The 16,502-nt window shown below is 37.1% G+C and overlaps 1 protein-coding gene across 1 annotated transcript; it reads left to right on the top strand.

Annotated features, from left to right (window-relative positions):
• Positions 1–1,266: 1,266 nt before the first annotated feature.
• Positions 1,267–13,792, top strand: MAP3K19 (mitogen-activated protein kinase kinase kinase 19). The gene is made up of 8 exons (XM_065670657.1): positions 1,267–1,303; positions 1,909–1,990; positions 2,827–3,071; positions 3,709–3,752; positions 6,058–8,499; positions 9,678–9,827; positions 10,022–10,719; positions 12,262–13,792. Exons 1-8 carry the CDS (start codon positions 1,267–1,269, stop codon positions 12,326–12,328), a joined length of 3,765 nt encoding a protein of 1,254 aa, XP_065526729.1. The 3' UTR covers positions 12,329–13,792.
• Positions 13,793–16,502: the final 2,710 nt, after the last annotated feature.

Consider the following 16,502-nt stretch of genomic DNA (forward strand, 5'->3'; position numbering starts at 1 on the left):
AAATCAAGCTATGAATAATGACTGTCTGTCATTTCTGCTGTCCAGAAAGGAAGATAGCTGTGAACTAAAAATTATCTGTAATTTCTCTTTTCTTTGCTGTGCCTCTTTCACACTTCATTACTGAAGCACCAGGTAAGATGTTTATGCTGTTAGGAATAATTGTAGTAAAATTTCTAACGAATGTTGAAAATGTTATGTACTACTAGGTGTGGGAGATGTATAAAGCAGAGTATTTTATTCAGTTGAGTGATGTAAGGAGAAGAAATGATGTAAAAATGCACATGTGAGGAAAAGATCAAGGAGAATTTTTTTTTTTTTTATAAATTAGCAACATAAGAGCCATTAGGTGCCCTTTTTTCATAGTTTTACCTATCTGTGGATTTAATAAACACAAACATAATCTTCTAAAAACCAGACCTTTCTTTTAGTCTGCCATATAGATAAAGTTCTGAAAGAGAACTTAATATGGTGGTTATGCAATTGCAATAGATTGCAGCAAATCTATTTGAAAGTGCAAATGCAAGAAAATGGAAGCAATATGATCTTTTTAAATGGACATTAGGCAGTTAAATAGGAGGACCTCCTGCCACATTGTATCAATTATGTCAGTACAACATGACATTTAGCATAATCCAGAAAGGAGTAAGATACTTGCGCTGTGTAAAAAGTTAGACCCTGTTCAGTAATTTTAGCAGAAACATACATATGTAAAAGATATAACTTGTTATATTACATACTTCCTGATTAGCCATATAGGAAAATAATTCCTCATTATAGTCATATTATTACATAATTTTCCATTATGGTCTGCGTAATATTACTGTCTAGCACGCATAAAATTTTGGATGTTGAGAGAGATGATTTTGACTAAGTAGCCAAAGATACACATTTCATTCAGTTTTGGTTTCTCAGTAAGATGTTAAAAATGCAATTAACTCCCAAATGTGAAGTGCTGACTTTCTGGTCCAAGAGTAAGTATGAGATTAACAAAATAATACTGACCACTTTTGTGGCTTATTCAACATAGCATGTTGAGATTTTTAGCAATAAAAACTGTCTGGACTGTTTGATTCTGTGTGTTCACAGGACAGGGCACTGGATAGTGAATTATAATATTTTTAATTATTCCAACTACTTTTCAAATGCTGCTTTTGTCTTACTTGTGGCTCCGAAACAATTAAGTGTACTGCTTTGTACATGCGAGTTGGAAATCAATTAACAAAACATTTTTTTCAGGTTTCTGGACCTTTCTAGTTTTAGGACAGCATGTCTGACAACCAACAAAATCAGAGAAGCAAAGAAGGTAGTCTAATCAAAGTTTACACCTAGAAAGTTTATCATGTGGGATCTGAAGAAGAAAAAGGACAACATTTCCTTGAAATCTGGCTACATGTTAAAACCAAGCAACCACACAAAAAAAAAAAAAAAAAAAAAAAAACCACCAAAAACAAACCAAAAAACCACCAAAACCCCCAAACAACCCAAAACTGAAATCAAACTCAATTATTTCCACTTTTAAAAAGCCCTGAGATGTTTTGGTTGTAATAGCTTTCCAGTTTCAAATGTTTTACTTTTGTAGAATTCCTGTCAATATAGTTCTTATATTTCTGTCCTACTGAAATAGGAGCTATAGCTGGATTTTTTTTCAGATGTTTTGTGTTGTTGTAGTACATTGCATCAATACACTCACCTAAATAGCTGAAAATATTTTGGATTTATGTGTTCACTCTTCCAAAAATTATAACAGGAAGTGCGTATAGGTATCTTAGTCAAAGGAAAGATACTCTTTTTCCTGATAGTTACTTCCTGTATTTCTTTATATTATTTTCATGTCCAAAAATAACTGCATTTACATTGTGTCACAAGTCAGTAAATTATACTGCTTTTATGCAAATACTAATGTTGCAGATTGTGGAAGTGTTGCTCTTGAGAATGCAGAGAAGATAATGAAAGAAATGCATCGGTCATACAAAGCTCTAGGAAAAAACAGGTAACTAATATTAAGATTTAATTTGTAGTTGGGTATGCACAAACGGAGACAAAGAAGGTAGTAATCCACGAGTAAGAAAAGATTTCCTTAGTGCCACAGGTTATGTACATCTGTATATGTTGTGTAGTGTTTCTGTCTTCCCAACATCATTATTGGCCATTGCTGGAGGCAGAGTATTTCAATAGATGAATAAATTATTTGGTACAATACGAATAAACATATGGTATATGATTTTACATCACCATTTGACTTATTAAACCCAGACAATTGCCTTACATAGAGCTTTGAGATTAACTTAGACTATAGTGTTGTACCTCTTTTAGATCACAGTATTTATCTTTTCTTTTTCTTTAAGTATTTATCTTATCTTTAGTTGGATTTTTCATTTTCAGAAACCAGGTGGCAGAAATCTGAGGCGTATCCGCAGAGCCTGTATTCTTTCAGACAGACCATAGCATGTTTCATAAATAACAAAGACACGTCTGGTCTTCAGAAATCTTCTGACACCCTTTCCTGATGCTTCCTAAAAAACACACACTGGAAGCAAACAGGTTTTGTTGAGAAGGGGAATGTGGACAGTATGTTTTTCCTTTCCTATTGTTGCTTGGTTTACCTTGTTTGTCATTCATTGTCACTTGTGGTCAGTCTCTGGCTTTGCGGTTGAGTACTTCCAGAGACAGCCTTAACTTCCCAGAAGGACAAAGAAAGAAAACATACTTCGACATTCTTGAATCTTATAGACTTCTGTTCATGTTATTCATTCATATAGTTATTTGAACTGGATAGACTTCCACTTATTTCCACACTGCGTTTTGATTCTTATTTTTGCCTTTTAGCCCAACATCACCGACATCCAGTCCATGGCCGGATCAACAAGTGGCATGTTTTCCAAATAAAAATCAGTTAGCCTTACAGATGAAACATCACACTTCTTTACCTTTCTCCCTGAAGAAAAAGAACATAGGACATGGCTTTGACTTCAGCTTTCTGCTACAGGCCACCTCATGCGCAGAATCTAATGTTTCAAAATCATTTATGGGTTTAAATGCTTTCCAGATGATAAAACCACAAGTACAACAAAGTAAGTTCAGGTTTTAAAGTCACAACTTTAAAATGAAATTATATATTGCTTATGAAATTAGACGGCAAAGCATTACAAGTCCTGTTTCTTTAAACATTCTCTTTATGTCTGTCTTCCTCACATGAAGCAGACTTCAAACATGTTGACTCTCTAATGATATGTGTGTGTGTTTGCAGAATGAAGGATATAAAGAAAAGCAATTACAGACTCCACCATTCCTTTTACTCTGTATAATGAAACTGAGCCCACAAAATGTAAATTGTAATTCTCTATAGCTGGAGTGGGGCCGTAATGGCATCTCTTTCACTTTCTTCCTCATACTGGCAATACTAAATAGCCACAAACTGAAGTTAGCAAACTACTGAAATCAAGGAGAGGTATTTGCTTAAATTATTAAACGTATTGTAAAATTGTCATATTTGTAGTATTTTGTAGAAAGTGAAATTGTAAAGTTCAGTATCATGATTAAATTTCAACTTTCAACTTTTTTTCTGTGTAGCAGATTTATAGGATAATCCTTCAATCACACATCAGATAGGTTCTTCCAGAACCCTACAGTTTGAAATTACTTTACAACTGAAAATTATAGTCTGTTTAAGAATATCAAACTAACATTTAATTTGTTTTAATTTTTAAGGGTTAAAGATAGCAATGCTAAAACCCAGGAACAACAGCTCTAAGGTAAGATGGTATTGTACACCAAATTGAACACTGTTAAAAGTACCATGTGTTTTCAGAACTTTAAAAGTAGAAATACAGAAGTGTAGGTAGTTTCCTCTGCTTAGTCTTCATTTTTTGGATGAAGATACATATATATAATATATGTATATTATATATATATAATATACATATATTATAATATATTATATATATGTATGTATCATATATGTGTGTGTGTTTCACCAAATCTTCAGATGTAAATCAACAATTTGTCAGTAAGGATTTTGGAAATCCCTGTCATCAGGGATTTTGGGGAGTAAAAAGTTGGAAGTTTGAAAAGATATAAACCCTGTTAAAATAGAAATATGCAAGTTAATTTCAAGTATATGCATCCTATATATTAAATGTCTATATATATCCTATATATATATTTATGTCTATATAATTCCTATATACTAGATATCTGGTTTTGCCAAATTTGAAAAAAAACAACTTCCTTGTCTTAAGTGGTAATCTGAAATTGAAGCCCAATTGAGGAACAGTCTGGATATTAGATGATTGCTGAAATTTATTGTATTAGCAAATAAAAAATAAGGTCTTGGGATTAAACATATCTGAGGTGTAAGTTTGTGGTAAGTGTAAAATAGGATTCCTGATAAAACTTTTGTACTTCCAAACAAGCTCACAATTTGACATGCATCAGTGCTTCACACCACACAAGCCTTCAAAGTTACAAAACATAAAATATACTGTATTTAGAAAAAAAAAAAAAAAAGAATTAGGCCTTTAGGGATATTAATTGATGGCCCTTTGTACAAAAAACTTGACCCACTGAATCAGCTATATGCTTTAGGGAACCCACTAGAGAATACAACAGTGTTCACAGGAAACAAAGTACAGAAGTAATAGGATGAGTTCCGACAGAAGATTGTAAAAAGAGCTGTGAAAAAAAGTTCGCTTGGAGGGAAATGTTTAAGAAAAATAATTTAGCTGACCTCAGTGTTATTTAATACAGCTTTATTTCACATCTTGGGCTCTGATGATTTGTAAGAGGCATATAATTTGGGATAAACTGATCATTCCTATTAATACCATGCCAACTAGACAAAATCTTCAGAACTGTATATTCAAACCAGCATGCATTGCTTTTCCTGGCACATTCAAATGTCAGTTTGCCCTTGGAATGCAAACAAAAATTTCCTGCAGATTGCAAACTGATGTTGAATATAGACATGTAAATGAGTACTCAGAGCATATGACTCAGTGATTATTTTTATTGCATTCATTTGCATTAAAATATCCTGTATATTCAAGCTTATTTTTCTCCATTTCCTTTAAAAACCAGAAATACTATTTTCAGAAAATTATTCCCACTATTCATCTGAATAATCACAACAAAGTACTCCAATTCTTAATCTATACTTTTTCAAAGATGCACAGTACCTTTCAACTAATGGGATGGGAAGAGAGGGAAGAAGAAGAAAGGAATAATAAAATACATTCCGCACACAATGGACTTCTGTATTAACTGCCTTATAAAAATGGCGTTTGGGTAGCTATCCTTTTAACTTCACTGAAAGTGAAGTGCAGACTCTGCTATCTTCTAGTAGACTTAAAACTGAGCTAAATCTGTAGCCTGTATAACATGGTTAGTGGAATTTTATAAGACTACACTAAGCATACGGAAGATCTATAGATTTATAACCATGTCTTTTAAAACCTATAAATAATTTGTAGTAATTGTTTTCTCTGTGGATAAAACAGCATTCTGCTATAACAGTCTAGCTTTTGCTTTTTCAAAATTGCTTACATGAGATCTAGTTCCATTGGGGATATAACTACTGGTATGAGCACACTTCAGAGGGTCACATGAAAAGACTTTAAATATCACCGTTAAGAGTGGTGCTCTCATTCAGTGAGAGTGCACAGCAAGAAAGAAAATTTGGCATATGGAGCCACTGACCAGTCTTTCAATTCCTGTGGCAAACATGCTATGTGGCATAAGACATATTTAGTAACTGACAAGATGATTTGTATGTGTGGACAAAGCTTATTATTTTTAAATTATGGAGAATGTCCTGTGACTTATAGCAAAAGATTCCACTTTCTGTACTACGAAATTCTTAGAAATAATTGTGGATGTGAGAAAATTAGTTTATTTTCTTAAGGATTTGATATTAAACTTTGTAATAGTTTAAATATGGGAATATAAAAAAGAATAATCCTTTTCTGATTATTTTTTCTTAGTCTACCTGGTTCTTAGTGATTAGATTTTACCTGTGTCTGTTGTGTAGCACATTATTAATGGTTTTTATGGAAATTACAGTTCCATTTGCCACCAGTGATGTGTCAGCCTGTAAGAACAATTCGTTCTGCTCCTCCAGAGGATAATATTGTCAAGGAAAGCTCCCACATCAGAAATATCATGAACTCTATTCCTTGGCCTATTAAAACAGTTACTAAATTTTATCATTATCAGTTAGACAATCTATTAAAAAGGCACACTGAAAAGTCGTCAGACCTGATTGTGGCTACTGTTTCTGATGAGTTCACTCCAGTGAAAGACCTGTACTATTTCAGCATGAGCAACTATTGCAAGTACCCTAGCAACAAGAAAGAAATTCAAAGCATTTTAAAATGGAGGGAAGCTGATGTAGCAACCCATACTGAAAAGAATGACAAGATGAAGTACCAGCTTTTGGTGGCTTGTAAGAACATAGATCTTATGACCCAAGGCAGTTTCTATGATGGTAGTCATCCCTACTTGAGCTCAAGTAATGCTCTGATAAACTGTGGAATATTTACAGCTCAGACAACATTTGCAATGTCAAACAACAGAGATGCCTTGAGAGCTTGCAATGAGGAGCGAAGAACAGAGAGTTACTGTAGATCTGGTCCAGAACAAGGGAATGCTGCAGAGGTGATAGTGGATTACAGACGACATGAAGATGGTGAGAGTGCAAGCTTTGTGCTTGACAATCATGATTTAGATTCTTCCTGTAAAAATGAAGTGATAGAGGCCTGTCACACCTTAGACGATAATTCTGTAGTTGCAGGAATTCCCAGAGTAGAACTGCAAGTTCCTTCTGGAAAACAGACAGAAAATAATGTTTGTCTCTCTGAATTTCAAATGGAAAAAGAAGCATTGTCAGAAGCAACTTCAAAAGACCAAAGTGAGCTTGTACCTGTTGTTCATGTTACATTCTCTGAACAAGAACCAGCTAGAGAGCCACACATTGTTAAACAGCCTCCCACAAAAAAGAGTGTAATTCGTAGCCTGCCTCCTCATGTTACTCAGAGCTTCAACATTCTTGCTCGCAAAGAAAATGGCAAAAGTAAAATAAAGATGAATAAACCCAAATATTCATCAAAATCTAAAATGAGTAGCAAGATAAAGATTTCTGAAGACTTAATTGTTTCTGAAGAGATTTCCACAAAATGTAATGCCAAGAGTCACATTTTTCCATCTTCGGAATTGCCACACATGGAATCTGAGACTTCCCCAAAGCATCAAAAAAAAACCCCTCATGTTGACAAAGACCATTTTGCTCAGAGTGCTCAAAGACTTGAAAAGCACAGTTTCTCCTGCAGTTGCAAAAATTCAGTTATCTTAAAGAAACCTGTTACTCCCCTTTCTCTAACACATGCACAGTCTGCTTCAGCTTTTGTAGATCTGAAATACAGCGACATGTTCAAGAAAATAAATTCAAATGACAAAGGCCCAGGTATTTATGAAATGTTTGGAACTCCTGTCTATGACCACATGCGTGAGCTTGAACAACATGAGAACAGATTTTACAGAGATGTTTGTTCTGCTCCAACTGGGCGATGCACTGCTAGCATCTGCAGATCTACCTGCAGGAAAGGGAGAGAGGGCAGCCAAGTAAGAAATACTCAAAAGAGAACACGTTCGAAGCCAAAGAAGACCATACCGGGCACAAAACAAAAGCAGAAGAGTTTAATTACAAAGGACAGAAGTACCAAGTTGAGTGACAGCAACACAGAGCAAGGTAACGTAGTAACTTCTGATTCAGATGTTCAGATAAACACTTCAAGGAGCGTGATATTGCTCCGTGAAGACACAGATCATCAGCTTCTATTTTTAGAAGAGTTTTCCCAGTCAACTGAGCATAATAAATTTTTTTCAAATTCAAACTTATCAACTATTAAAGAAGTTTCTTTGGAGCAGCCTGTAGACAGCCAGGATATATCCAGCCATCAGAAACCTGCTGCCTGTAGCCAGAATCTTCTGCAGTTTAGTGATAAAGACTGTGTTCCTCTAACTAGCAGTCCACTAACAACAGACAAGAACATTTGTGTACTGCAGCAAAGGGTGGATATGGACGGCTGTAAAGGCCTGGAATCAGACCAGGCCTCCTTCAAGTCTGTAAATAAAAGTGAAGCATTGCCCTTTCTGTATAGGCTGCAGTGTCAGTCGCCTCCAGTACAGGTAAATAAGAGCTGGGCATACAGACCTCAGAATTGTGGTTTGGCAAATGAATTGACTCAGCCTTCAGTGATTCAGACAAAAAATGTTACAAGCCCCAGTTTCCAGACAGGTCAAAGCATTTTATCCTGGGCAGATAATGAGGATATGACTGATGAGTTGCTTTGTTGTCTGGCTGAAGAATTAATAATGCTTGAAGGAAAAGACATCAACTCTTCAAGAACAGAAAATACAAGTTCTAAAATGCAAAACATGCATACTAAAGAAGAAGAAAATACAATGAATGGAGATGGAGCAGTAGTAAATAGTGTTCTAGAGAAGGTAAAAGTAATTTCTTGTAACTTGCTAGCTCCTTTGAGTGGTTCTTCAAGACCAGTTTGGACGAAAGGTAGGAGATACATACTCATTAATGATCAAATTCCTTTTCCTTGCACCAGCTGCCCACTAATTCTTCCAGTGCCCAGCTGAAGATACCCATCATAGAGACTGCGTATCAGGGCACAAACCAGATAGTACTAAGGCATGACAGGAAGAGCTATCAAGGCTTATACAATGGGTCAAGATAAATTGAGAAATAGTCATGAATAAAAAGGAGAGGGTATTTTAACTGAAAAGTGCATAAAAAGGTGCTGGGGCAAGGCAAAAGCTCTTGAGATCTTGACACCTAAGGAGTATGAAAAGACTCTACAAATTATTCTTGCTTATCTAAAAGTGCAATTTCCTCAAATCTCTGAGTGCAACCAGATAATTTTCTAGTTATGAACTACAAGTACTGGCTTATCAGACAAACTTAAGGCTGTTTAATTAATGTTAAGCAAAACTTCAAGCTCAGAAGACTTAGATTCTGACCCCCAAGTTAGTTAAGAACCTTCACCTACTAAAGTGCTTACCTACCAGTACTACTTCTCTTTGGCCCTGTTAGCTTTTTGTCTATTTAAATTACAAATGTTTAAGGAAATTTATTTCACTACTTTTTGATACACTTCCTTATTATTCTGCAGACACAGGTGCCAGTTTTACTTCCATCCTCACTTTTAGGGAGGTCCATGGCTAGATCTAATGATGATCTTTCTGAAGTAGTCTCTTCTTCCTCTGAAGTCATGTCCTAATTGTTTTCCTCAGGCTTGGGTTACATGTTACCTAGAGCAAGATGATTGCCACATTCAGCTTAGTAAACTCTACCTATGAAGTAGCAAACAGATTTATATCCTGCACTTTGAAGTGTTTCTTTTGTCTGTCTTTATGTCAACTGAAAAAAGATGTCGTGCTGTAATCTTCTGGTTATGTGCTATTGTGATATATGCTTGAGAATATTTACCTAGTTTTACTTAGTATAGCAATTGTATTGATGAGATGGGCAATGAGTATGCATATCTATCTATCTATCTATCTGAGTCATGCCAGGTAAGAATTACTCCTTACAAAAAATGTAAGGGTAATATGAAGCCTTTCTTTTCTCACCTGCTTCCTCCCCACACTGACCATCATCTTTCAAGCAGAGTTACAGTAAAGCCTTTTTGACATCAAACAAAGAAAATGATCTACTAAACTTCGAGGAACCTACTAAATTACCAGGAAGCAGCTTAATTAACAAAGATCCTATCATGTGGACAAGAGGTGAAGTCCTTGGAAAGGGAGCCTATGGCACGGTAAGTTAATGTCTGAGTATGTTAAGAGATGTGCTGGTCATTTTTGAGCTGTACCTTGCCTTGTAACTGTCTGTTGTCCTATTCAACAAACAAACATGAGAGATGAAACACGACAAACGCAAAGATAATATTTGAAATAAGTAAATACAGTTTTGTTTCATGTTTCATTTTATTAAATGCTAGTTTCATTGTAGGTATACTGTGGCCTGACAAGCCAGGGACAGCTAATAGCTGTAAAACAGCTTGTTTTGGATACGTCAGATCAAGTCACAACAGAAAAGGAGTATCAGAAGTTTCATGAGGAAGTTGACCTTTTGAAGACATTGAAGCATATCAATATTGTGACTTATTTAGGGACTTGTCTGGAAGACAACATTTTAAGCATTTTCATGGAGTTCGTTCCTGGTGGCTCGATTTCTAGTATTATTCATCGTTTTGGTCCATTGCCAGAAATTGTTCTTTGTAAATATACAAAGCAAATTCTACAAGGAGTTGCATACTTACATGACAATTGTGTGGTACACAGAGATATCAAAGGTAATAATGTTATGCTCATGCCAAATGGTATAGTAAAGCTAATTGACTTTGGCTGTGCCCGGAGGTTAACTTGGGTAAGCCTCAGTGGCACACAGAGCGAGATGCTCAAGTCTGTGCATGGGACTCCATACTGGATGGCACCAGAGGTTATAAATGAATCTGGATATGGAAGAAAATCAGACATCTGGAGCATCGGCTGTACTGTGTTTGAGATGGCAACAGGAAGACCGCCACTGGCTTCCATGGACAGGATAGCAGCCATGTTCTATATTGGGGCCCACAGAGGACTGATGCCTTCCCTACCTGATCGATTCTCTGTCACTGCAGTGGATTTTGTGCATGCATGCTTAACCAGGTACGTAGAGTTTTGACCGAAAAATTAAAGGAAAAATGCAGATAGTTTGTATTACAGAGATTGCTGATGGGAGCCTAGGTTACCTCTTACCTGGTACATATGACTATTGTAAATGCATATGTTTGTCAGCATTTCAGGAAAACTCTTAAATAATAGTACACATAAAAGAGCTTTACTCTCTCTCTGGTATAAGAAAACCCTCACAATTTTTTTTGTAGGCTTTTTTACTCATTGTTTACTTTCCCTGTAATTTTCGTGCAGAAACATGGCACCATTGGGTTTTATACAAAATGTTTGATAAATAAGCCTTGAGGTTCCAGTATCACATCAGCTGAGTCTGGCTTATGCTAGGCAAGTTGTTTTGAGGACAATATTCTTTCACTTAATTCTTATCTTCTGCCATAGAAAAATCTGTTATCACTGCTGGTCCAGGAAATACATACTTCCTTGAAACATAAAGTTTTCTATATAAAAATCCCAAACCACTAGCTGTCACCCATTATAAGAACTATTTTTGCGGTGTTTAAAATATCAGCTTTCTCCTAGATGTTTATATGAACTATCGGTTTCAAGAGCTAAGCTCCGGACCTCTCTGGTAGTCTTTATGAAATTAATCACAGGTTTTTACATACCTCTAAAGACCAATTTTGAACACTAGAGAGAGGTGTGTTATTAATAATGGGTATGGCAGCAGTCCTGGCAGCAGGAAACCTGATCTCTAAGCCCTGGGTTAGAATTGTTATGGTATGCTTATGGCTCCTATGGACCATATAACAGTAACCAGAAAAGCTGTGGACTATATATAGCGATATCATATATCCTTTGATTCAGTGAGAACAGTGTTTAAAAGGTGGAAAGAATTGTTAGGTAAAAGGAAGCACATAGACAAAATACTTTTGAAATAAAGTATTTAACTTTTCAAAAGCCAGGATGCATCTGTGGTGGCTAAGTTTTAATGGGTGATATCACCCTGTCCGAAATATAAATGCTTCCCTTATCTCATCTTCCCCATTTGTTTATTATTTAAGAAATCAGTGTCCTTTACTGCTTCCTCTGCTTTTTCCTCCAAATTGAGGGTTGGAAAAGCCCAAAGCCCTTGGCTCTAGCAAACCAATGTTGTAATTACAGTACTGTAATTCCATATGGCCTCCTTAGGATGCATAACATTGATTGGAGATGGCAGAACAGCCTGATCAACACAGGATCAAACAAATACTTGTCTCACTCGTTAAATGTATCTTTGATACACCTACATCAACCACGTTAGCTGAACTACTCAAAGTTTTGTGAGGAATTTAGAGAATCAAAGAATGTTTTTTGTCATAGTAATTCATAAATTCCAACAGTCTCTTCCCATAAATCTGCCTTTCTCACTACCAGCTTTATTAAAAAAAAAACCACACCAAAAAACCTGACTAAAACTGAGCAAAGACTGGAGAAATGAGAAAAAAGAAAGAGGCTAAGTTTGCATTCAGGTTTTAGAATCACATCACAGGCATGCATATTCATTTCATTTACTGATTTTTCAAACCCTCAATGCAGAGATCAACATGAACGCCCTTCTGCTCTGCAGTTGCTGGACCACCCCTTTGTGAAAGGAAGACAGTGAATTTTTCAAACCTCTTGCCAAATGAGAGTCATTTTCCATATAAAACTGTCCACTTGGGAAAAAAGATAAGAAGGAGCTGGACTTCAAAGTGACAACAGAATTTACTAGGGAGCAATTGTGCACAAGGAGTCCATTATTAGACAGCAGAATGACTAAAGTAATGGTTTTTGCACTGTCTGTGCTCACTGGAGTGGGTATTCCTTTCCTGTGAACACGTTTGTTGTATTTGGAGAGACTTTGAGAGAGAAAAACCCACGCGTCACCATCACCAATATGTTATAGGCCAAGTAAGTTGGAATGCCAATTTGCTTGCAAAAGGCAGTGGAACGTATGCTACTGGCAGAAAGCACTGCAGATGTTGAAAGGTCTTGAGAAATCTCAAAGCTCTACTCAGACTTGTAGATGAGTCATTAAGTGTGCGTGTGATGATCCCATAGGAACCAAATAACATAAAACAGTATCGGCATAAAATGCACTGAAGCTTTTACGTAGCAAGATGGGTCCTTTAATTTTTAGCTGGTGAAAAAAACCGACTAGGTTTTGCACACATCTGTCAGTCCTTTGTTACTGAGGTACTACCACTGAAGTGATAATGATGACTTGATGATTTAATGACTTAGTGATAAGGGATTCCCAGGTGCACACATGTGTTTTTATTCAGTTTACATCAAGATAATTTCCTAGTCTGGCTAGAATTATTAATCTCAACTTTGTGACTGCGTTTTCTCAAAGAAGTAGTGCATTTTATGGACAGTTTCAGGTCACAGAATGGTTGAGTTTGGCAGGAACCTCTGGAGATGCCCTAGTCCAGTCCCACTGCCCAGAGCAGGGTTGACTGAAGGGGGCTGCTCAGGTCCTTGTCTCATTGGCTTTGAAAGGATGGAGACTCCACAGCCTCTCCGATCAACATGTTCTTCAACTACCCTCACAGTAAGAACGTTTTAATGTTTGCACAGGCCGTCTTGTATGTCAGGTTGTGCCCATTGCCTCTCCTCCTGACACTGTAATGCTCAAGTTTGCTTTGTCTTCCTTGCTGCTTCTTCAGGTGTTGATACACATCAATACATATTCCCCCTGAACCTATTATTTTCTCATGGAGTGCCTTATTTTCTGTGCTCAGTGTTGTGTTGTAATTCTCACCCTTCTGTTTGCTGATATGAGCAACAAAAGCATAGGAGCATTGTCTTCCTTGTGTTTGTGAAGGCTGTGAAATGCTGTTTGACTCTCTAGCCAGTCAACCGCTATTCTTCAATATCCTTAATCTGAAACAGAACAGCAAACTTGAATCTGAGACTTGAACTGTTTTGAGAAACACGGGAGCAAACATGATGTAAGTAGACGACCCAGCAGTCTCCACCTGCACTATGAAAGTAATTTTTACAGCTAGTATAACTAGTTACCAACTGCACAAGATTGAATAGAATTTGAAGAACATTATTATATACTAATAAACAAAAACATTTATCAGGTATTAGTATTTGGATTGTCCTCTTTTTGGTAAGGCTTCCCCCTTAGTAGCTTTCAAATTTAAAATTTCAGGGGAATGAGACACTGCAGAAACCCAGGGCTGGTTTCACCACATCGAAACGCAGTGAACGTTACACCTCTCTGAGCACCTGGGCTCAGAAAGAGGCACAGTGAAGCACAGCCCTACAACTGACCCATATAAAATCAGTTTTCCCCAGACCACTCAACATTTCAGTTACTTCAGTAGTTTTCCAACTTTACTTTATTCCAGTAGCCTGACTTCAAAGGGTTGGCCTGTATTTATAAAACCAACAAGAAATCAGTACTTCTTGCAAAAGTCTTTATTAACAGTTTGTTTAGGTATGATGTCACCTAACAATGACAGAACATGGTGCCAATATAAGAGAAATCCAAACATCACAGTCATCTTCCAAGTTCAGTTACCAGGCCCTTTTAGAGGAACACAGGTTGGTCCGCATGCCCAAAATCCATGGTCACATCACATTATCTTGCAGCCTAACTAAGAATAGAAGTCCTGGCACATGAACTCAGGTGGGATGTACATAATTCCACGATGCATATTAATTCTTCTCAGATGAAGTTGGTGTCTCCAAGAAAGCTGCGAGTAAATGAGGTTTTTATTTAGCATGAAATGGAGATGACTGTCACATGCAGGGAAAGAATACGAATGCTCTAGGATATACAGGTAATTAAAAAAAGTCGGAATTACAACCTCCCCTCCTTATGCACATCTTAAAACCAAACTATTATCTTTTGTTAAAGTTGGAGTTCTCCAATATTAAGGTTATTAGGTATTTGCAATTTAAATGTAATGGCTACTTCAGATAATTACACTAAAATCAGTCTCCCACTTAAAGGTTTGTAAAACTTTAACCTGAGTTTTTAGTCAAAATGTGATAGCACAGTTTTACTTTTGTTTAACCAGTCTTACAGAATGAGGGGGTTGTGTAAGGCCAGTACTTGCAACAAAGGTGTTTCAACTTAATCACACTGGAGAACTGGAAGCTGCAACTGCATCCCAGTCCTGTGCTCAGCACAGCTAAACCAAGAAGTATGTTGCGTTAGGGTGCCTTGGGGTGCTAGGCAAAGGCCAGCCTGGTAGGACGTTCTACAAACAAGTCTAATATGGCATATTTCTTACTTCATATTGTAGATTTTCACATTAAAACCGGGATTATTTGGATACCTCTAACAAAGTATCTACTGTAAAAGGGGACAGGGTGAGAGACCTTAAAAACCTTCTCAAAAACCTTTATTGTGACTGGTAAGTGACCCAGTGAGGAGGGTCACACTGCTTGCTCAACTATTTATAGTATGGGAGTAGGGCAAGGCCTACTGGTTTAAAAAGTAGTTTCATTGCTAAAAACAGTGAAGAAGTTTGCAAGCGGCCAAGTAGTATGCCTGACCACGTTGCTGTGATACCAGGTTTCCTCAAGATTTGGAGTTTGAATATGAGAACCTGAAAATACACTATCCTTTTATCACTGTAAGCAATACCTGGTATTCCTTTTACACAGAAGTATTTACAGCTCTGAGCTATTGCTCAAATCTTAGGAAAAGGGAGGGTTTGCAGGCATGCCAACCCAGCTGTTTTACACTGGTCCTGAAACTACAAACAGGAATAGGATGTAAAAATCTGCATCCCAGAATACATGCTTCAACCTTTCCTCTCAAGGAAGCAGACACTGAGCCCAGAAGCCCAGGGTCAAAATCAGTAATTCTTCACAAAGTTCAGCAGGATCTGATGTTGGTTGCTACACCCCCCACCCTCAGCAAAACTCTGGTGCTCACACATAAGTAATGAAGAACAAGAGCTCTCCTAAGGGCTTTCTGCACACACAGGGGAGTGCCTTTCTCCCCTTCTTAGTGCTTTCCAAGAGGACCTGCGCCATGAGACACCTTCAGAGAGGAAATTTTACAGGTGTTGCCAAAGCGCACTACCTCTGAACTGTGGTATCATTGCAAGTGCGGGACTAGAGGAATCAAACTCATGTATAGAAACATCAGTGTTAAAAATCTGATTTGGGTTTGCTATATCCACCTCAAACACGAGAAACACCCACTCCCTGTAGCAGCGTGAGAGAACGCTACTGGCACCAACTTCTTCTTAAAGGTGTAAGTAGTTCAGCATTTCAGAGACAGGAGGAATTATTTAGGTACTCCTGTTTGGCATAACTGCTGAGTCTTTCAAGACATTTATTTTTAGAGCTGGCTATGGGAATGCATTTACATTCCCAATTGAATTTACATCCCAATTAAAGCAAGCAAACAAAAGTTTGCTTGGTCCCCTTCACTGCAAACTAAACCTTTCACCCAAAGGCCTTCCACAGACCCTTGCTGTGCTCCTGTTGCCCACCCTCTTGCACCCACTCCCCACTGCTAAAACAGTCAAATAATTAACAGCAATCACCAAGCATGGCCAGCCACTATACAATAAAATTGCAGGGCAGAGGGAGGGAGCAGCTTAAGGTGGCATAAAATTTCAGGTATCAAACACCTGGATCACCATAATGTAAAAGCAGCAAAGGAAACTAGTTAGAATTCACTTTCTTTCAAGCATCCTGCTATTTGCTTTGATGAAAACTAGCAATGTTTTGCTAATAACTGAGAAGGGATCATCTCCATCCTTACAAATGAGGTTGGAAAATTAAACATAGGAAATGGGATCATTTCTGCACAACAGAGG

Source organism: Lathamus discolor, chromosome 3, assembly GCF_037157495.1.
Source record: "Lathamus discolor isolate bLatDis1 chromosome 3, bLatDis1.hap1, whole genome shotgun sequence".
NCBI lineage: Eukaryota > Metazoa > Chordata > Aves > Psittaciformes > Psittacidae > Lathamus > Lathamus discolor.